We start from the raw sequence: 23200 nt of genomic DNA, 5'->3' as shown, positions 1-23200 counted from the left end.
TCATGGCATAGTGTGATGATGAAGTCATTATGGCTGAACATTCAACAGAGTGTTACTGGTCAAGCATAAAGAAGACGTATTGTTTTACCTCAGCAAACACAAACGGGGCATCAAATTGATAGCCAAGCATTCCTTCCTTGATGGCTTTGACAGAGCAAGGTCCACAGCGGAAATATCCTGCAAAAACAAATATCAACAACCCATGACCCTGTCTATTTGACTTTACAAGGGACAGTTCACGTTTCTAAATGTTTTCTTGTTTACGACATCCCTAGGGTGCTGTTATTTCATCCAAACGGTTTTGATATTTTGTTAGCTGGTTATTTAGCATCTTCTAGAATATATTGGCTTGCATTTTTGGAGAATACAGCAACGCAATTGGAAACGGATTGAATTCATTATCAGGGTATTGGTACATTTTCAAGATGCAGTCAATGCTTTTCAGAGCCATTTAATACATTTAAATTATTGCCTGTACAATTGCAGCCTAATATATTGGCACCCTTGCACTTTTTATCAATAATTCCCAATTTATTCTAAAATGAGTTTAGATTTAAAAAACTATTTGGTGAAATGACATGGACAAAATTATTATCACCCAAGAGCTAATACCTGGATGCAGAGGTTTTGGCCAGATAACTGCCAACAAAAGCTTCCTGTGGACATCAATGAGCTTGCTGCATCTTTTATTGGATCCCTAAAACTGCTGAAAACTGCTCCAATTCTGCAATATTTTAGGGATGCCTTCCACCAACTGCTGTTTTCAGTTCTTGCCATAGATTTTTGATGGGATTCAGATCTGGACTCAACACTGGCCACTCCAAAATAGTCCAGCTTTTCTTCTTGAACCATTCCTGGGTGCTTTCTGGTGTGTGTTTTGGGTCATTGTCCTGCTGATTGACCCAAAACCTTTGACAGAGACTCCTTTCTAGCAGAGGCGATGCTGTAATTCCATATTATCATATTTACCTGCAATCTGTAGGGCTGATCAGGTTAGTTGTAATTTTGCATAGTAATGCATCTTAATCCTTTTTTTCTCCATCAGTCACAATCCCTGCAGCCCACAGACAAGTTTGTCCTTTTCATGACTCATCTTTCACTGAATCTGAAGCCGAGGGATCTGGCCCACAGATTCAACATCCACCAGCGGACTGTGAGCTGCATCTTGACAACATGGGGCAACTTTCTTAACACATTTCTTTGTTTCAGCCCCATACGGAGGCTCTGTCAGTGAGGAGATCCTGAAGCAGTCCGACATCATTTCTCTGCTGAAACCAGCGATGGCCATAATGGTGGAAAAAGGTTTCCTTGTGGATGACTGTGTGCCCTGTAAGGTCTACAGACCATTGTTCCTCTGAAAGAGAGCACAGACGCCAGCAGCAGAATTCAGGGAGACGCAATACATCTCGGCTGATGGTCCCTGTGTAGCAGCTGACTTGCAAGAGAGAAGCATCAACCAGCTCTACACCTTTGCCTGCCTCGTCGTCAACTACCAGAATGGGCCCCTGGTCAAAGCATGGACTAGCGATGCTGTCAATTTCAATACTATTAGACTGGTAACTGATTTCCCGGTTTTTTGTTTCTGCTGCAGTTTTTCTCCAAGTCTACAGCCTGTGTTAACAGCTACATTCAGACACTTTCTTGAATATAAATGCCATTATGTAGGCCTGCGCTCTACTATTTTGTCCAGTGTTCTCAATAACAAAGCGACACGTTTCCCCAAAACATTTGACGTCACTATCATTTCAACTATATTGTTGGATTCAGGGGGATAAAACTGTTACCCACTGTTTTTGTGCAAATCTTTCAAAATCTAAAGCCTTATACTTCATAACTTTAGGGAATAATAACATCTGCTGAAATAATCACAGATGTGGTGAAGACGTACAAAATGTGTTTAATCTTTTAAGTTTAAAAATCATTAGAGACAAACAACAGGAACTGGGACAATTACATAATGCTCATTCGGGAGCTAACATGGCTGCCATAGACTATTGTAGTGTTATGTGAAGTCATCACAATGCAGAAACCTCAATGTCCCAACTCTCTAAACACATGGCTCTGGATATGTGAAACAAGTGTGTTGGGTATCTTGTTTTGCAACACAACACATTCTAAAGTAAATGTTTTACGTACGAGAACAGCCATAAACATAGAAAGGGCCCAAGAACATTCATTTCAGATGAAAAAATGCAAATGTGGAAAAATATACAGCGAGGTCAATAATTATTGCCACCCTTGATAAAGATGAGCAAAAAAGACTGTATAGAATAAATGATTCTAATACAAATACTGAGCTACTGTATATTGTATAAAAATATATATGTTCTATTATACTAATACAATTGCTTAGAGAAAGAGAAAAAACTAGCTCTATTTTCATGTTATCTGACCATACAGTAGCATCACCTAGAGTTTAATAAATGGCATTGGCACATGGATTGGAAACAGCGCTATGGTCAGATGACATGAAAATGAAGCTCTTTGGCCACTCGCACCAGTGGTGGGCTTGGTGTTGAAAAACAGAAGTGTATGCATAAAAGTACCTCATACCTATGGTAAAATAAGGTGGTGGATTTTTGATGTTTTGGGACTATTTTGCTTCCATTGGTTCTGGGGCCTTTAAGGTTAATGGCATCATGGACTTTACCAAGTACCAGGATATTTTATCCAAAAACCTGGTTGCTTCTGCCATGACGCTGACACTTGGCTGCAAGTGGATCTTCCAGCAAGACAATAACCCCAAGCACTGATCAAAATCCACAAACAAATGGTTAATTGAGTACAAAATCAACCTGTTGTTTGAATTGAAGAGGGCAGTCCATAAATGCAGATTAAAGATATCAAGGATCCGGAGAGATTCTTTATCGAGGAACTGTGATCTAATATCACTCCTAATGTGTTTGTTCTCCAATCTCATAAAACATTGAAGAAAAAGGCTCAGTAATATAATAATAATAATATATAATATATAATATAATAATAATAATAATATATGCCATTTAGCAGACGCTTTTATCCAAAGCGACTTACAGTCATGTGTGCATACATTCTACGTATGGGTGGTCCCGGGGATCGAACCCACTACCCTGGCGTTACAAGCGCCATGCTCTACCAACTGAGCTACAGAAGGACCGCTCAGTGTCGTTATCCTCGCAATGGGAGGGTGCTGGACTATTGAAAACAGGGATGCCAATCATTTTGACCCTCTTTTTTAGATGGTTGTGTATTGCTTGTTAAATAAACAAAATATATTTTGCTGAGCAATTGTATTAGTATAAAATAATGTAATGTTTTTCCATACAATGTAGCTCAGTATTTGCATTTATTTAGCCTTCAAATTATCATGGAACACACTATCTTAAATGGCTGCGTTTTCATGAATTTCATTATGCAATTTTGAATCCCATTCTAAGCATACAAAATGTGTATACAGAAGTGAAAATTAGGTCTCTCTCTCCCATTATCCTAATTTCTCTCTTACCATCACTGGTTTCCTGGGGGGTGGAATCCACCACCTGCCAGCCACCTAAGTTCTGGTATGCAGGGAGGTCAAATCTGGACAAGTAAGCCTCATTCCAGCAGTGGTAGTTCCTGTGGAGACAATGCACACCTCTCAATAACACAATAAAATCTGGCATCGTGCACCCATCAGGAACACTATCTGGCATCCTGCACCCATCAGGAACACTATCTGGCATCCTGCACCCACCATGAACACTATCTGGCATCCTGCACCCATCAGGAACACTATCTGGCATCCTGCACCCACCAGGAACACTATCTGGCATCCTGCACCCATCAGGAACACTATCTGGCATCCTGCACCCATCAGGAACACTATCTGGCATCCTGCACCCATCAGGAACACTATCTGGCATCCTGCACCCATCAGGAACACTATCTGGCATCATGCACCCACCATGAACACTATCTGGCATCCTGCACCCATCAGGAACACTATCTGGCATCCTGCACTCATCATGAACACAATCTGGAATCCGTCACCCATCAGGAGCACTATCTGGCATCCTGCACCCACCAGGAACACTATCTGGCATCCTGCACCACTCAGGTACGCTATCTAGCATCCTGCACCACTCAGGTACACAATCTGTCATCCTTCACCACTGAGATACACTATCTGGGATTTTGCACAATCATTTTCTTCTTGGGGCACATTGATTTAAAGATAACAGGGACATCTAGTCCATTTCACCCCCCATCATGCTATGACTAAACTGTTTTTACAGTACATACAGTGAAAGATAGGATTATAGAAACCTACGTTCTGGGATTTCATTTTCATTCAATACAAATGTATAAGCAGAAATATAACTACCAGATTGAGTCTCTGGTAAGGCGCTCGTTCAGTTCAAGTACATTTCCCACTGAGTTGAAGACGAGATCTGTGATTATGTTCCCTGTGTTGTCGTGGGCGGAGTTGAAGTTGGTGATCACCCTGGCAGGGATGCCCAGACACCGCAGAACTGGGGCAGGGGAGGGGACACTGTTAAAGAGACTAGGCAATACTTCAAAAATAAGCATATATTAATTAACATGCAATCGTTAACATTAATAAATGTTTAACTAATACATTAAATGTATTCAATCAATTGATTATGAGTAGATTTACCGATATAACTTTCAGAAGTGTGTTTTACTTGCACAGCAGCGGGCCTTGTCTGAGGAAACTGCTACCTATTTTTATCTGCTAATAGGATTTAATTACACATTTTCTACATCTCCTGCATACCTAGAAAGTGGCCTATGCTCCAGACTAGTCAGAAAACCGGGATTTGTGTATTGAGCTATGGCTTAGCATAATGAGCATGGCCTTATTTCTATTACAGCATACTGGATGACTGTCATTCAATGTAACAGCGGTAGGTTTAGGCTACTACACGATACAAAAATGTTCCCTGTACCCATCATGAGGTTCCTACAACCTAGTCTATGAATGAAAGTTTGCAACGTAGGTGCGCAGGTCGGGAGAATTTTGAGTAATCAAGGTGACAGACAGTGACACATTCAATACCGCCTTGCACACTCAGCATCTAGCTGATCTAGGGTGTAATATGTTTAGCCCTGTTTTGTTCCGTTTCCTTCAGTTTAAGAAATGTATTTCAACAGAATCGCCGGAATTAAAACACCTTTTATCACATAGCCACATAAAAACAGCACGATCACTTTACTTGTTGTTTACAGTTGAAGTTCAAAGTTTACACACACTTAGGTTGGAGTCATTAAAACTCGTCTTCAACCACTCCACAAATTTCCTGTTAAGGAACTATAGTTTTGGCAAGTCGTTTAGGACATCTACTTTGTGCACGACACAAGTCATTTTTCCAACAATTGTTTACAGACATATTATTTCACTTATAATTCACTGTATCAAAATTCCAGTGGGTCAGAAGTGTACATACACTTAAGTTGACTGTGCCTTTAAACAGCTTGGAAAATTCCAGAAAATTATGTCATGGCTTTAGAAACTTCTGATAGGCTAATTGACATAATTTGAGTAAATTGGAGGTGTACCTGGGGATGTATTTCAAGGCCTACCTTCAAATTCAGTGCCTCTTTGTTTGACCTCATGGGGAAATCAGAAGAAATCAGCCAAGACCTCAGAAAAAGAAATTGTAGACCGTCAACAAGTCTGGTTTATCTTTGGGAGCAATTTCCAAACGCCTGAAGGTACCACGTTCATCTGTACAAACAGTAGTACGCAGGTATAAACACCATGGGATGGCGCAGCCATCATACCGCTCAGGAAAGAGACGTGTTCTGTCTCCTAGAGATGAACGTACTTCGGGGCGAAAAGTGCAAATCAATCCCAGAACAACAGTGAAGACGGACCTTGTGAAGATGCTGGAGGAAACAGGTCCAAACGTATCTATATCCTCAGTAAAACGAGTCCTATATCGACATAACCTGAAAGGCCGCTCAGCAAGGAAGAAGCCACTGCTCCAAAACCACCATAAAAGCCAGACTACGGTTTGCAACTGCACATGGGGAAAAAGATCATACTTTTTGGAGAAATGTCCTCTGGTCTGATGAAACAAAAATACAACTGTTTGGCCATAATGACCATTATTATGTTTGGAGGAAAAAGGAGGAGGCTTGCAAGCCAAAGAACACCATCCCAACCTTGAAGCACAGGGGTGGCAGCATCATGTTGTGGAGTGCTTTGCTGCAGAAGGGACTGGTGCACTTCACAAAATAGATGGCATCATGAGGAAGGAAAGTGATGTGGATATATTGAAGCAACATATCAAGACAGGAAGTTAAAGCTTGGTCACAAATGGGTCTTACAAATGGACAATGACCCCAAGCATACTTCCAAAGTTTTGGCAAAATGGCTTAAGGACAACAAAGTCAAGGTATTTGAGTGGCCATCACAAAGCCCTGACCTCTATTGTAGAAAATTTGTGGGCAGAACTGAAAAAGCGTGTGCGAGCAAGGAGGCCTTCAAACCTGACGCAGTTAACACCAGATCTGTCAAGAGGAATGGGACAAAATTCACCCAACTTAATGTGGGAAGCTTGTGGACGGCTACCCAAAATGTTTGACCCAAGTTAAACAATTTAAAGGCAATGCTACCAAATACTAATCAAGTGTATGTACATTTCTGACCGACCTGAAATGTGATGGAAAGACATAAAAGCTGAAATTAAATCCTTCTCTCTACTATTATTCTGACATTTCACATTCTTAAAATCAAGTGGTGATCCTAACTGACCTAAAACAAGGAATCTTTACTAGGATTAAATATCAGGATTTGTGAAAAACTGAGTTTAAATGTATTTGGCTAAGGTGTATGTAAACTTCCGACTTCAACTGTATATAATTTATTCTCGTAACTATCTACAAGCTCTCCTCCTCTCACTTTTCCCCTTCCCTTGTGGACTCCAGTGCACAACACAACAGCTGTGGGTGACCAGGTGAAAAAACCTTTCCAAGCCAAACCATATCACGACCGCTAACCTCTATAGACAGCCTGCATACTGTAGTTGTCATATCATTGTCAACTAGAAAAAAATTGAACTAACACATTCCTTGCTGCTACAATCATGCTGTACAGTGTACAGTCAGAAAGCAGTTTAGCAGTTACACCAGCGGACCCCGATGGCAATAAATTAATGATGGAGTTGAAGTGTTTGATGAAGTGTGTACAACCCTCTCAAAAAACTAAGCAGAGCTCATGCCTTTGGTGCAACTTTTTTCAAATCATCATTAGAGGCGCATCATGCAGACTTACAATGCATTAAAAATCAAAACATATTCCCGAACATTTGTATCACAACTAACGTTGCATGAATAACTAAATGAAGCAACTGGAAGTGTCTGTTTCTTTGTTAAGCGCTCAGCAAAGAACAGCAGCATGTGCGCACTCCCTCAAATCATGGAGAAAATACCCTTTCTGTTTTATTCATCTATGTGCCTTTAGAGGCCATGCAATTCAATACTTATCTTTAAAATAAAAGCAATTTAGGTAAAAATTATGAAATAGAGGGACAGATTAATAGCAATAAAAACTTTCCCGTAGAGGCACAGAATATGTTTGAGGATAAACAAAAATACATTAAGGAGCTTATTCAAGAAGTAATATATTATTTAAAAAATATCAAACTAGTTGGAATGTGAGGGACAAATGCACCAAATCATTTCTTATCTTCAACATAGAAATGCTACCAAAAATAATTTACTGAAACTTGTTACAACTAACAGTCACCCATGATTTACCAAATAATATTTTGAAAGAGGGAAAGTACTTTTAAGCATAAGTTTTGGTTTCAGTCTCCTCCATCTCCAATATCCAACATTTTTTTCTATTAATAATGTAAAATGAACAGCTGTACAGAAAGACTCATGTGAAGGCCAAATTACAGAGGAGGAACATCTTGGTGCAAGTCCAGGAAAACCCTATGCCTGGATGGCATACCAAACCTTTTTTTATGTACTGTACTCAGCGGACCGTTTATTAGGATGTTTTAATCACTCCTATAAAACTGGTAGATTATCAGATACTCAACCAGGTCTGATTTCATTATTACTGAGGCATAAACCAAGTGGTAAATATATAAAGATCCAGTCCATTGTCACGCCCTTGTCGAAGTATGTATGTTTGTCTTCATTTATTTGGTCAGGCCAGGGTGTGACATGGGTTTATTTTGTGGTGTGTTTTTGTATTGGGGTTTTAGTAGGTATTGGGATTGTGGCTGAGTAGGGTTGTCTAGGAAAGTCTATGGTTGCCTTGAGGTGGTTCTTAATCAGAGGCAGGTGATTATCGTTGTCTCTGATTGGGAACCATATTTAGGCAGCCATATTCTTTGAGTGTTTCGTGGGTGATTGTTCCTGTCTTTGTGTTTGCACCAGATAGGGCTGTTTCGGTTTTCACATTTCATTATTTTGTAGTTTCTTCATGTATAGTTTTTTTCCTTCATTAAAATATCATGAATCATCACCACACTACATTTTGGTCCGACTCTCCTTCTCCACAAGAAAGCTGTTACATCCATTAAAAAAATTGGAGGCCCCTTACAACTAATGAAATATACTAACACAAATGCGTAGCGCACAGAATATTTTTTTTAATTGTTGGATATTATTCCATATAGATCGCAAAATACTTGAAAATAGATTTTTGATGTACAGATTCCATGGCACATGGTTTATGAACGGATACACAAAACGATGCTGGATTCTAAACTTATTGTTTTTCAATTTAAATTACTATACAAAATTATTGCAATGAATAGAATGTTATACTGTATAAATGAGGGATACAACCATCCCAGATCTGCAGATTTTGCTGCAAAGAGACAGAATATTTAGGTCATTTGTTTTGGTACTGTTCATGTTTACCTTGTTTGTGGTCGCAAGTTCAGGAATGGCTGAAGAATTATTGCTAACTCTGTAAATATAACTGCTGGGTGATTTAAAAAGCCATAGTGTCACACCTTGGTCAATATGTTTTGCGTTTTCGTTATATATTTTGGTCAGGCCAGGGTGTGACATGGGTTTTTGTGTTGTGTTCGTATTGGGGTTTATTAGCATTGGGATTGTGAATGATTAGGGTTGTGTCTAGTTAGGCTTGGCTGCCTGAGGCGGTTCTAAATCAGAGTCAGGTGTTTCTCGTTGTCTCGGATTGGGAACCGTATTTAGGCAGCCTTAGTTTCGCTTTGTATTTCGTGGGTGATTGTTCCTGTCTTTGTGTAGTGTTCACCAGATAGGCTGTAAATAGTTTCACGTTCTGTTTGTTGTTTTGTATTTATGAGTTATTTCATGTTACGCACTTCATTTATTAAAGTCATGAGTAACCAACACGCTGCATTTCGGTCCGACACTCTTCCTTCAACAGAAGAACGTTGTTACAGAATCACCCACCACTCACGGACCGAGCAGTGTGTAAACTGGCAGCGACATCGACAGCTTCAGCAGCGAAAGGAGGACGTTATGGACGGTAGAGGCATGGAGTATACGACGTGGGAAGAAATCGACAGGTGGGCGGCCGACCCAGAGAGAGTGCAGGCGCCCGCCTGGGATTCGCTGCAGCAATGCGAAGAGGGCTATAGGCGAATGGAGTCAATAAAAAAGAGAAGGCGGCGCAGAGCGAAAACCGAAAGTCACCCCAAAAAATGTATTGGGGGAGGGCTCAGGGAGAGTATGGCTGAGTCAGGAGATAGACCTGAGCCAACTCTCCTTGTTTATCGTGAGGAGCCAAGGAGGAGACCAGAACCAGAGCAAGTGTTAGAGGTGAGCGAAGCAGAGACTGTGAAGGAGTTAATGGGGAAAGTGGAGTGGAGAGTAATGAGGGAGTTGCTAGCTTGGTGCTATAGATACAATATTCGTCCGACGGATCGTGTCGGGGATTTGATAGCACCTGAGTTAGCGCTCTATACTCAACCTGAGGTGCGTGTTAGTCGGCTGGTGAAGTTGTTGCCAGCCTCACGCACCAGGCCTCCTGTGCACATCCCTAGCCTTGCACATCCTGTGCCTACACTGCTCTCAAGATCTCCTGTACGCTTTCACGGTCTAGCTCATCCTGTGCCACCTCCACACTCCAGTCCTCCGGTGGCAGCTCCCCGCACCAGGCTTCCTGTGCGTGTCCTCGATCCTGTAGCACCAGTTCCAGCACCACGCACCAGGTCTCCAGTGCACCTCGCCTGTTCAGCGCAGCCAGCGCTTTTCTCCTCTCCTGCGCTGCCGGAGTCTCCCGCCTGTTTAGCGCAGCCAGAGCCTTTCTCCTCTCCTGCGCTGCCGGAGTCTCCCGTCTGCCCAGCGCCGCCAGTGCCGCCAGTCTGCCCAGCGCCGCCAGTGCTCCCAGTCTGCCCAGCGCCGCCAGTGCTCCCAGTCTGCCCAGCGCCGCCAGTGCTCCCAGTCTGCCCAGCGCCGCCAGTCTGCCCAGCGCCGCCAGTGCTCCCAGTCTGCCCAGCGCCGCCAGTGCCGCCAGTCTGCCCAGCGCCGCCAGTCTGCCCAGCGCCGCCAGTCTGCCCAGCGCCGCCAGTCTGTCAGGATCAGTTAGATCCACCAGTCAGCCAGGATCCACCAGTCTGCCAGGATCCGCCAGAAGTGCCAGTCAGCCAGGATCTTCCAGTCTGCAGAGAGCTGTCAGCCTGCATGGAGCAGTCAGAGCTGTCAGTCTGCATGAAGCAGCCAGAGCTGTCAGTCTGCATGAAGCAGCCACAGCTATCAGTCTGTAAGAAGCAGCCAGAGCTGTCAGTCTGCATAGAGCAGCTAGATCCGCCAGTCAGCCATAATATTCTAGATCTGCCAGACAACCAGTCTCTTCCAGATCTGCCAGACAACCAGTCTCTTCCAGATCTGCCAGACAACCAGTCTCTTCCAGATCTGCCAGAGAACCAGTCTCTTCCAGATCTGCCAGAGAACCAGTCTCTTCCAGATCTGCCAGTCAACCAGAATCTTCCAGATCTGCTAGTCAACCTGAATCTTCCAGTTCCGCCAGCCAGACAGGATTTACCGGAGCCTACTACCTGCCTGAGCTTCATCTCAGTACTGGGCTTCCTCTCAGTACTGGGCTTCCTCTCAGTACTGGGCTTCCTCTCAGTACTGGGCTTCCTCTCAGTACTGGGCTTCCCCTCTGTCCCGGGCTGCTTCTGTCCCGAACTGCCCCTCTGTCCCGAGCTGCCCCTCTGTCCCGAGCTGCCCCTCTGTCCCGAGCTGCCCCTCTGTCCAGTGGGGTTCTGGGTGAGGACTATTAGGCCATGGTCGGCGGCGAGGGTGGATTATCCCAGGACGCGAAGGGGAGGAACAAGGACATTAATGGAGTGGGGTCCACGTCCCGAGCCGGAGCAGCCACCATGGACAGATGCCCACCCGGACCCTCCTTATGGTTTTGAGGTGCGTCCGGGAGTCCGCACCTTAGGGGGGTTTCTGTCACGCCTTGGTCAATATGTTTTGTGTTTTCGTTATATATTTTGGTCAGGCCAGGGTGTGACATGGGTTTTTGTGTTGTGTTCGTATTGGGGTTTATTGGCATTGGGATTGTGAATGATTAGGGGTTTGTCTAGTTAGGCTTGGCTGCCTGAGGCGGTTCTAAATCAGAGTCAGGTGTTTCTCGTTGTCTCGGATTGGGAACCGTATTTAGGCAGCCTTAGTTTCGCTTTGTATTTCGTGGGTGATTGTTCCTGTCTTTGTGTAGTGTTCACCAGATAGGCTGTAAATAGTTTCACGTTCTGTTTGTTGTTTTGTATTTATGAGTTATTTCATGTTACGCTCTTCATTTATTAAAGTCATGAGTAACCAACACGCTGCATTTCGGTCCGACTCTCTTCCTTCAACAGACGAACGTCGTTACACATAGTCAATCCATCAATAATATAATAATACTCAAAATGTTTCTCTTTAATTTACAATCTGTAGAAACTATGAGAATAGAAAGGTTCAGAACTTTTGTGAAACATCACATTACAGTTGAAAAATATTTGGCAAATAGAAATTAAAACTGGACGGTCTTCAGAAATAGATGGGAGGGTTTGAGGTTTTCTGAAGGATGGGATTCAAAACCAACAAAAGAGAACAATTTTAAAATATACTGTGTCTGTAAAATGTATATAGTATGTATAAGCTGGAAGTAGAAGCCTAAGTGTTGTTGTCCATTAGTTTACTCCAATTAGGGGAGGGTGGTAGGGTTAAGGCAAAATAATAAAGGAAAATATAATTTAAAAGATATATATGGGAGATTAAAAATGACAGACAATTATTATTGATGGAAGCCACAATCCATCTGCAATATTAAAGCTGATCTACCCACTAAAAGAAGGCAACCTTTTCTCAGTTGAAAACTGCAGTTTATAACTGGATGGGCCTGTTTTCTATTGACCATCAATCCCTCAGTGCAAATCACAGGTCATTTGGAAGACACATGACCTATGTTGTGGGGTGGACATTGAAAATGAAAAGGGAATTTAATCAGGCACTCACAGGTGTTGAACGTCCCGGCGTAGACCCAGCACTGGGCGAAGCTGACGGGCCCTTTGTTGACGTACTGGAGCAGGATCTGGTCACTGCCAATCCAGAAGGTTGGTGCAGTGCCGAGGGAGTAGTCATCGCTCCAGTTGCCCACCAAGACCCCGCGGTCATCCTGGGAGTTCATCTGGTTCCACAAGGAATGGAAATATATATAGAAAACCCCCCAAAGAGATTAATGCACCAGGTATAAGGATAGGTTAGTTTGAAATGAAATGTTCAGAGTAAGTTGGTAAAAGCATGCAAAAGGAAATTGAGTGTTTAATTAAGGCCAGGTACCGGGGTAATTGTTTCCTTTATTCATATCACAATCAACTTTTACCAGTTAAATGTAAACACAAATATACACTTTTTTTTAAAACACTTTTTCCTGAAATATTATATCAAAATAATCTAGTGAGGCAATATCTCATTCAATATGCACTGTATATGTGTAAGGACCGACCCTGGAGATTAGAAGCAGGTACGGGGAGTTGAACATTTAATATGGAACAGACAACAAACAGGCATACCCCGTCAGAACCGGGTATGCAACGTCAAACGAACATTAATCCTGAAGCGGGGAACAGACAGATATAGGGGAGATAATGACACAGGTGTTGAGTCTAGGTGAGTCCAATAATCACTGATGCGCGTGACAGGGGGGGGCAGGTGTGCGTAATGATGGTTGCAGGAGTGTGTAATGCTGGGGAGCCTGACGCCTTTGAGCGCCAGGGAGGGGGAGTTGGAGCAGGCGTTATTATATGTATAGTATCTACTGCGAATCACATTCTGTGGATGTAGACTGAAGTTCAGGTTAAATGCTTGGTACGTCTTGTGGTTGTGAAAAGCACTTGGCTGTTAGTGCTTAAACTAGGGCTCATTTTGGAATTTGTGTAGTGTGCTTATGTTATCTGCAAATATCACTCACCATTGCAGAGCCTATCCTGCAGACTTTGACAGCATCGCCTCTGTTTACTAGAGGCATGTGTGAGTCATCCAAGATTTTGATACAGGCATCAAGAATCCCTTCCACAAACTACAAGAGAGAAATATAGCCCACAGCCTCAAAAAAGGAACAATAATGACACAAATGTAAATGTGTGTGTAAAGTATACAGGACATTAAGGTATTTGATCTGTGTGTGTGTGTGCGTGGGGCATGTGTGTGTAGTCTTTTGATGTACCTGACCATAATACCATTGTCTTCCATCACCTGATTCCTCCTGGTATATGTAGCCATTTTCATTCATCACATACTCCTGCCTTTCTTCCTCATTGGGCATGTACACCTCATCATCTAAAGAAATCAGAAATAAATTGCAGCCTCATTACCAGAATATGGTCATCTGTTACTTTAGATGTGACTTGTAAGGATGAGAATTGGATGTTCATCATTGATTTCTAATGCCTGACCTGTGTCTATAAATTAATTTGTGTCACGTGAACTAATTGAGACCGTGGTCACATGTCCTGGAAGGAAGCCACATCCTGTTGAGCTCCGTGCTCTGTCTGGTGTCCAAGACTTTGCGTGCACACAGCTGATGTTCCACTATCTGAACCCTTCTAACAGTGCATTACATTGGTGGCAGCTGTGTCTTCTGAAGTTATCGCTGGACTAAAGTGACATGACCTCGCAAGGCTGCATGCATGCTAGCCAGGCCTACTCTAGCCCTATGGAGTAAGCATACGACGAGAAGCATGGGCAGCTTTCTCTGCACTATCATCTCCCTCACTGCTAGCTTATTGGATGGGTGAACAGTGAGTACTAGACTGCCCACATGTCTGAAATGTCATTACCAACTAAGTACATTTTACCCAGACTTTGACACATACTGGACCTTCCTTTTGCTTTGTGGATGTGATGGGAATGGAGCTTCTCCCGCCATTCTGGACGGGTTTGAGCCGTGGATTATACAACTTGGATGCGACAACAATTCTGCATGGAGGCACCCTCGAGTGGAAGAACTCTGCTCTCCGACCGGCTGGTTACCCATATGGGATGGATGGAGCTGTGTGGGAGAACTATGTTACCGGCTACTGTTTGTGTGAGGGACTTTTGTATGAATGTGAAACCGAAGGAGGCCTTGGTGATGCGTTTCCCATATGACTGTGGTCCTGCTACCTGCATGTGGACCGCGCCTGATCCTCTTTGATGGTTTGGTGAAAAAGTTTGTTTAAAAGAGAAAATATGGACTGAATGTTATTTACACTGTTGTTGTATCGGCTTTTGACATTTCATATTTTGTCAGTAGAATTTTGCATTTAACCTTGGAGCTTTAACAAAAAGAAAATTAAAAAAGTGACTCCATGTTTTTCTTTTGTGAATCAAAATATACTTTTCATGCAGGCTACAGTATCTCATCACTGTCAGATTTTTTTGGTGTCATGAATCAACAAATTAAACATTTAAATATTTCCCAAATGTTCTGTTCCTAAACAAGTATAGTGTATTTTTTCAATTTACGAAACAACAACATTTCTTAGTGGGAGGGGGATGAATGTTAGGATGAGAATTGATTTTCATCATTTAATACTCATGTCCAAGTCTTAGCTTTCATATAGCTGATGTTCCACTCTCCGAATCCTCCAACCGGCGTGTTAAAAATGACACCTGCCACCATGAATTACACTTGATAACATGTGTTTCTCATGTGATTGCATGTGATCACAAGCTAATGTGATAACTTTTGTTCACATATAAAAGCAACATGTGATAACATTGAACTACACATGTGAAAACATGATACCATGTGAAATAAATGTGACAACATGGTGATGCAAATTTCAACATGCGAAAAATGCAACTTTGTATTTTCAAGTGAAAGTTGTTTACATGTGAAAAATGCAACTCCACATGTGAGAGTTAGAATATTCAATTCAGGTGATGTGAAATGTTCTTTCTTTTTTTTAAACGTAAGAAATCACATTTTAAGCGTTTTCATTTTCAGTTTCACATATAGTGTCTCTTTTTTATTTACATGTGATAATTTCTGCTCAACATGTGACATTTTTTAATTTAATGTGATAATCTATATATATAATGTGATTTCACACGTAAAAAAACATAAAGGGGAATGAAATTATAGGGGGGTTTCAATGTAAGTGGTACGATGTTCAGATAAAATAAATACTTTTTACACTAATCAAGGATAATGAGATTCCATTTGACATGATCACTTAAAACTGACTTTTCAATATGACCCCACCTGGGATTTCAACTCACAACCAATGGATTTGAGGTACGCTGATCAATCTGTGGCGCTGCAAAGTCTGTACTGTAACGTTCCTCTACACTTTCATTACCTATAATACATCTCTGCACATGAGTTCCATCTGAATATTCTCTGATCATTGATGATGTGGTTTTCTGTATAGTTGTCATATGTTTGTGGGGCATATTATTATTGTAAATATGTTTTTTCTTGAGTGTATTTTAAACAAAACTAGGATTAAATTGACTTAAATCCCAATTTTTGGTATACTCATTGGTTAAATCAGTCATTGAATAAGACGTGGTGGAGTAGCAGGAATATTGGAATACCTTCAACTAAGAGGTTGCGACTTCATATCCCAGGTGAGGACATGTTGAATAATAATTACCATGTAAACATACACAATGTAATCATGTGAAAGTGTCAACTATTTACATAGTATGTTAAAAGCACTGTTTGTGTATTCATCCTAACGTCACATTTTTTGTTTGCCAAGGCATCACCTGTGAAATCCTGTGAAAAATATTAACGTGAAAATTTGAATCCACGTGTGAAAGGTTATGTGAGATATCATCACTTTAAGTTAAAAAAAAAACATTTCACATGATTTAACATTGAATGTCACATGTGAATTCATGTGATTTTCCATGTGTGAAATCATTTGTTTTTTCCCGTAAGGGGTGTATAATGCATATGTTTTATCTTATCTTAAGCGGTCCGAAGAGGACAAACAAAAATCCACAAAGATTCCACTCACTGGACGCCCAGGCGTTGAACAGGAGGTAGAAGTCTGTTCCAGAGTCCTTTTGTGTCCTTGAGACTCCATTGGACCCGATGACCGCCACACTCGTGTAGTACTTCCCGATGATGGCGTCCGCAGAAGGGGTGATGCCCACCACGCACTCATCCCCTTGTTGCTGTATCATGCGGCCGGTCCAATTCCCAGATTGTGAGCCGTCAAAGGAGATGATGATCTTTGTGCCATTCAACATGTAGGTATTGATACCTGAGGGAGAAGGTGACATGACAGGGGAAACGTCAACACATGTAGACACTCATGTTTCCACAGGAACTATCTTAGTATTTAATATGATGTTATGTGGTAACAATCAATACTTTCTGGTACATTCTTCAAATAATTAACCTCAGTTGGTAACAAATGGTACCAAGTAGCTACTTTTTTAATGAGTATTGAAGAAACAAAGCAAGTAAATCATAAGTTATTACTGTGTACTTGATTGTGTTACCATGACATTTATTTTATAAATACCTGATCATTTTCTGTACTGTAAAATAAAGTGGCACCCAAAAAATAGTTAACAACACATCAATCAACACAAGTCAAGGTCTGCTCAATATCACAACAACATTACAAAAGATACTGTTGTCGGTAGTCTGTGCAGCGCGACTGCAATAAAGGTGACCTGGAATGCAACAAACCATCAGTAGTGGAAAAAGTACTCAATTGTCATACTTGGGTAAAAGTACAATCTTTACATCAAATTCCTTACATTAAACAAACCAGACGGCAGGATTTTCTTGTTTTTTTATTTATTTATGGACAACCAGGGACACACCTCCAGCTCTCACACATCATTTACAAATGCAGTATTTGTTTTTAGCGAGTCCATCAGATCAGAGGCAGTAGGGATGACAACAAGTTACATTGATAGGTGTGTGAAATTGACCATATTTCTGTCCCGCCTGAGCATTCGAAATGTAATGAGTAATTTTGACTGTCAGGGAAAATATATGGATTAAAAAGTACTTATTTTCTTTAGGAATGTAGTGGAGTAAAAGTAAAAAGTTGTCAAAAGTATAAATAGCAATGAACAGCTACTCAAAAAAAAGTAACTTAAGTAGTACTTCAAAGTATTTTTTACATAGTTACTTTACACGACTGCAAACCATTAACTGCAGATGGATTGCTAGGGTATGCTGCTCTAGCTGCACATATTTAAATTCACATACTCTATCTTCATTCATAACACTCTCATAATTTCAACAAGGATGATGCATGTCCATTTGCACCATTATTTTAGAAGTGCCTCACAATTACCACGCAACCACTCTGCTTAGTTTTTTTATGTCCTATTCTCAAAACCTTTTGAACACAGTAAACTACGAATTTCACCGCAGATGTAAGAGACAACATCACATTCAGGGAGATAAAAAAAATATATTGAGCATGAAAGCCTTTTCAAGGCATAAGTGAAAGGTAAGTCGCTTGAAGGTTAAAAAAAAATGGTGTCATACTTCTTAAGCAGCCGTTTTGCTGTCGTTCCTATTTTGTTTGTACTTAGTTGACATATTGCAGTTTTGTAGCTGACACTAAAGAGCTCGATACAATCCGTGTCGCGGAATTTCCGTGGTATAATACGATTTAAATTTAAAGGCAATGTTCGTTGTCTCTGATTGGGGATCATACTTAGGCAGCCTGTGTTCCACCTGAGTTTGTAGGATCTTTTCTTTGTATAGTTGCTGTTTAGCGCTACAGAGCGGTACGTTCGTTTCGTGTTTTTCTTTGTTTGGTGTTCATCTAAAATAAAGAAAGATGTACGCTTACCACGCTGCGCCTTGGTCTCATTCCAACAATGGACGTAACACCTGGACACATCCCTATTCTACACCCTTCTTCCGAAGTGTACACTTGCACACTCTCTTTCATGGATTCAACAATAGTGGAAACTCCCTAAATCCATGATGGGAAGTGTGCAAGAGCACACTTGGGGAGAAGTTTGGAGAATCGGGAGGCACCCCAAGGTTACTATCAACAGACGTTACAGATGTTTAGATGGGAATATGTCAATAATCTGTTTTTCTTTCAACTTGGCACTTTTATATATTAGTGTTTCTGATTGGCTACAGAGGCAAAACACAGATGACAGAGAGAAGACTAGGAGAGGAACAATTTTAGTATTGAGATGCAACTTCAGCTCTAACACACCGACCACTCCCATTAAAACTATTATCAAATGGTGAACACTATAATTCATACATCACCGTCAGTGAAGTCAAGCAATGCATGTCATTTCATTTTTATCCAGCTAAAAGGAATTTACAGGGCATTGGTGAAAATATGTCAAATCTTCTTACCAATGTAAAACTCAATCTGGAAATTGTCACTGGGATTTACGGGCTGGTTGAACTGGAGGGTCATCTGAAACTCTTGGGCTCTGCGGACGATGAGAATGTTGTTTTTGCCTTCGTATAAGTGACAGTGGTGGTCGCTCTTGTTCTCATTTTGCATCATGTCCACTCTCACACATTCCAGGGTGGCTGCAAATAAGGAGATCACAAGCAAAATAATGATGTTTAGATAACCAGGTAACAAACGTAAAATCTTTTAGATTAAACTTTTTGGGCAAAAAGGGTACTTTTCAGGATGTCAGGCCTGAGTGTGCAGTCAAAATGGGAACAATGATTTCTGCTGACCACTTCGACCGTGCAGAGTTGGCACACATATACAGCAAATTCTCCATTGATAAAACAAGAAATCAATCAAAACGGAAACAGTTGAGTCTGTGGACTCATGTAGACACCAGAACAGTGGTAAATTAACACACTGCTTAGTGTAAAGCCTTAGTCAAACATTTCCCGGAGTGCCTTGCTTTTCAAGTAAATTGTCGATTTAACACCCATGACTGTATTTGTTAGTGACAGAGACATGATTGTTGCATTCATCCAATTTATGTCCTATACGTAGAGGAAAGGGTACCAAAAGGTTTTTTTTGCGGAGGGATAGGGTTCTACCAAGACTCTTTAACATCCTAAGAACAGTTTTTGGAAGGAAGGGTTCTTTGATTGTTCTTTGGAAGGCCAGAAGGATTCTACATTGAACCATATATGATATTAAACAACAGGCTCATTTGCAGGAATATTTTCAAAATGGTTTGTTTGACTATAATGTGTACACTTTGATTGGTTGGTACATTTTATGCTACACAAAACTAAATTGCATACAGTTTTCTAACCTAATCCAATCTGTTAGGAATTGGATGTATTTGACCAGTTACTGAGATGGTTGTTCCAGTTTAGGTGATTGAGGAAGACGGTTTTTAGGAAGAACCTTTATATGATAAAATGGTTATTGGTAGAACCCTTCATACGGGGTTCAAGGTAGAACCATCTACGTAGGTTTCTTTGAAGAACCCTACATAGAGGGTTCTAGATAGAACCCTCTACAACATATTCAGTCCAGCACCAAAAAGGGTCACCCTATGGGGACAAACCGAAGAACTCTGTATGGTTCTACTTAGCACCTTTTTCTAAAAGTGAGATCCTAAGTGATTATGTATTTATTTTATATATTATATAACACAATACCATATGTTCTTCCTAAGGCTTTATTTTGAAGGCTTAGTTTTACCCTAATACAGCTATTGATGTTACGTTTGATACCGAAGCTAAGAGGCATGTGTCAAAATCGCTAAGCAGTTTACTTCGAAGCAGTGTGCCAGTGCCTCTGACACTTTATCAGAAGCATTTGATTAACAATGTCCAAAACTTTGTTTTGTCAACCAACCACCTGATTGGTTTGGTATTAGTTTCGGTAGAAGAGAAAAAGACTACCCTGCGCAAACGCTATGGCAGCGTTTCCCAAACTCGGTCCTCGGGACCCCAAGGGGTGCACGTTTTGGTTTTTGCCTCAGCACCACACATAAATTCAAATGATCAAAGCATGATGATGATGATGATGATGAATTCATTGGTTGAATCAGCTGGGTAGTGCTAAGGCAAATAACAAAATGGGCAGCCCTTGGGCTCCCTAAGACTGAGTTTGGGAAGTTTCATCAACACAGTGTAGGCTTGTGGCGCCGTAGCACGTGCTCACTGTGCTCACTCTCCAGCTTCAGAGATTTTTGCAATTCGTTCCAGTCATGGGCAGCAGAGAACTGGAAGGAAAGACAACCAAAAGAGGAATTGGCTTTGGGGGTGACCAGTGAGATATACCTGCTGAAGCGCGTGCTACGAGTGGGTACTGCTATGGTGACCAGTGAGCTGAGATAAGGTGGGGCTTTACCTAGCAGAGACTTGTAGATAACCTGTAGCCAGTGGGTTTGGCGACGAGTATGAAGCGAGGGCCAACCAACGAGAGCGTACAGGTCGCAATGGTGGGTAGTGTATGGGGCTTTGGTGACAAAACGGATGGCACTGTGATAGACTGCATCCAGTTTGTTGAGTAGAGTGTTGGAGGCTATTTTATAGATGACATCACCGAAGTCGAGGGTCGGTAGGATGGCCAGTTTTACGAGGGTATGTTTGGCAGCATGAATGAAGCGCTTTGTTGCAATATAAGAAGACTATTCTAGATTTAATTTTGGATTGGAGATGCTTAATGTGAGTCTGGAAGGAGAGTTAACAGTCTAACCAGACACCCAGGTATTTGTAGTTGTCCACGTATTCTAAGTCAGAGCCGTCCAGAGTAGTGTAACATCACTAGTTACAGGCCATATCAGACATGCAAGTCACATTATGCTAATTTATAAGGCTATGTGTAATTCCTATTAGAATTCAGACAGTGTGTGGATATATCCAACTCTTCAAATGTGTTTCATCTGCAACCAGTATTCAGAATGACTTGAAGAATTGACAAAACACATTTATAAAACTACCCAAACCATCAGTAATGGGTGCAATAAATCCGAGTAACATATTGGATTACTTTAGAAAATGTTTGTCATTTATATTTCAGTAGCATAAGATTAATGATACTGAAACAAACAATTAAAAAAGTCTACCTGCAATAGAGCATGCTGGGAAATATGATAATGATGTGCATGGTTATGAGCTTCAGGCACCTGTGTTAGGATAAAACTAGGCCCTCAAAATAAAGCCTTTTGAAATACATAATTGTATTGTATTGCTTTATATATCTCTCTCTCTCTATATATATATATATACATATATATACATTAATCATAAAATATTTGCTTAGGATCTCACTTGGTGGATGAATGCAACAGCCATCTATCTGTCACTAACCATTTATCTGCCTCGCAATTGGTGCTGCATCTCAGTGCTAGAGGCATCACTACAGACCCTGGTTTGATTCCAGGCTGTATCACAACTGGCCATGATTGGGAGTCCCATAGGGCGGCGCACAATTGGCCCAGCGTCGTCCAGGTTAGGGTTGGGTGGGGTAGGCTGTCATTGTGAATAAAAATGTGTTCTTAACTGACTTGCCTAGTTAAAAAAAGGTTCAATAAAAAATAAAAAATGCAGTCATGGGTGGTAACTCTACAGTTTACTTGGAAGGCACTCTGGAAAATATTTGAATAAGACTTTACAATAAGCAGTTTCTTCATTTAACACTTTTCGGTGTCTATATGGGTCCACAGACTCTGGTATCAGTGTTGTTTTAACACTCTTAGTGTTAATTTATCCTTTTTTTTAACACTGAAGAATTTGCTCTGTAATGTGTGTTGATCTCATTTATCATAATCGGCCAAGGACTGGGGTAAGAAATGGTAATGCACATTTTTTTTGTGTATGATGAATTACTTACTGATGACAGAGAATTGACTAGTTCTCTCTCTTTTTTCTCTCTCTCGCACATTCGCACGCACGCACACACAAACACATACTCTCAACACTTCAATTCTATTTATCTTGTACCATCACTGGAGGGGCCATGGGGAATTGCCACAGCCTCTCCAAAGTCCTCAAACTTGGGAAGAAGGTGGTCATCTTGCTCAGCATTGGAGCTACAGATGGGGCTTTCCAGGCGCCCGGGGAAGTTGGACCCGGTACAGTGTGCAGAGGAAGACATGTTGAAAGCAGGGATCAACAGTTTTCGCTGTTCTGTAGATCAAAAAAAAAATGTTTTTGTGGTCAAGGAGATATGTATTGTATTTACAAGCAGAAAATGCTTGTATCTATGATAATTGCATAACATATTGCAACCAGGGCCGCACCCAGGACCTCGGAATTTTTTTCAAAATTAACAAATCGAAACTTAGTGGGGTTCTCAACTACAAATCAAATCAAATTTTATTCATCCCATGCTTCGTAAACAACAGGTGTAGACTAACAGTGAAGTGCTTACTCAAAGGAACTTTACTGTTGAGAGTTAGGATATCAGAATTCACAAGGTGCAATTTCAAAACTTGGTAGTGCATCAGTTAACCCATGTCAGTTAAAATGTTTTAGATTGGTATATTAATCTACTGCTAGGTATAGTTGTAGTAATCCTGGCCAAATTACCAATTTGACTGTGCCCGGAGTACCTGACCTTTAGGGGGCCCCCATTGATTTTGTTCGTCACTCTCATATTTAGATATCATATTAACATGGCATAAGTCATGGATAAAACAATATATATATACACAAGAATTCGTCAAAATGCATTGAAATATTTCAGGATGGACAATCATCTGGAACCACTGGTACAGGCACGTCAATATTCATGAACTAACATGATACATCACTGATTTGATTGTTATCAACAGCTAGGTTTCCATCCAATTGGTGACAGATTTTCATAGGATATTCTAAAATCCGCATTCAAAACCATAT

At 41.1% G+C, this 23200-nt stretch overlaps 1 protein-coding gene across 1 annotated transcript; it reads right to left on the bottom strand.

The window, feature by feature from the left end:
* Positions 1 to 52: 52 nt before the first annotated feature.
* On the bottom strand, positions 53 to 22454 carry LOC123990389 (coagulation factor XIII A chain-like). Its single transcript, XM_046290948.1, has 9 exons — positions 22301 to 22454; positions 18779 to 18961; positions 16440 to 16688; positions 13655 to 13767; positions 13400 to 13507; positions 12445 to 12616; positions 4343 to 4490; positions 3485 to 3594; positions 53 to 177 (listed from the first exon to the last, which is right to left on the bottom strand). The coding sequence occupies exons 1-9, from the start codon at positions 22452 to 22454 to the stop codon at positions 53 to 55; spliced, it is 1362 nt and encodes a 453-aa protein (XP_046146904.1).
* Positions 22455 to 23200: the final 746 nt, after the last annotated feature.

This window comes from Oncorhynchus gorbuscha, linkage group LG12, assembly GCF_021184085.1.
Source record: "Oncorhynchus gorbuscha isolate QuinsamMale2020 ecotype Even-year linkage group LG12, OgorEven_v1.0, whole genome shotgun sequence".
In the NCBI taxonomy this organism is placed as follows: Eukaryota; Metazoa; Chordata; class Actinopteri; order Salmoniformes; family Salmonidae; genus Oncorhynchus; species Oncorhynchus gorbuscha.
This window is presented reverse-complemented; position numbering and strand designations above follow the sequence as displayed.

Coding starts and splice junctions, on each gene's coding strand:
- LOC123990389 (XM_046290948.1), bottom strand. CDS start 22,454: ATGTCTTCCTCTGCACACTGTACCGGGTCCAACTTCCCCGGGCGCCTG. Junction 13,768..16,439: donor GTTCAACGCCTGGGCGTCCA/GTGAGTGGAATC, acceptor TGATTTCTTTAG/ATGATGAGGTGTACATGCCC. Junction 12,617..13,399: donor GCAGGATAGGCTCTGCAATG/GTGAGTGATATT, acceptor TTGTGGAACCAG/ATGAACTCCCAGGATGACCG.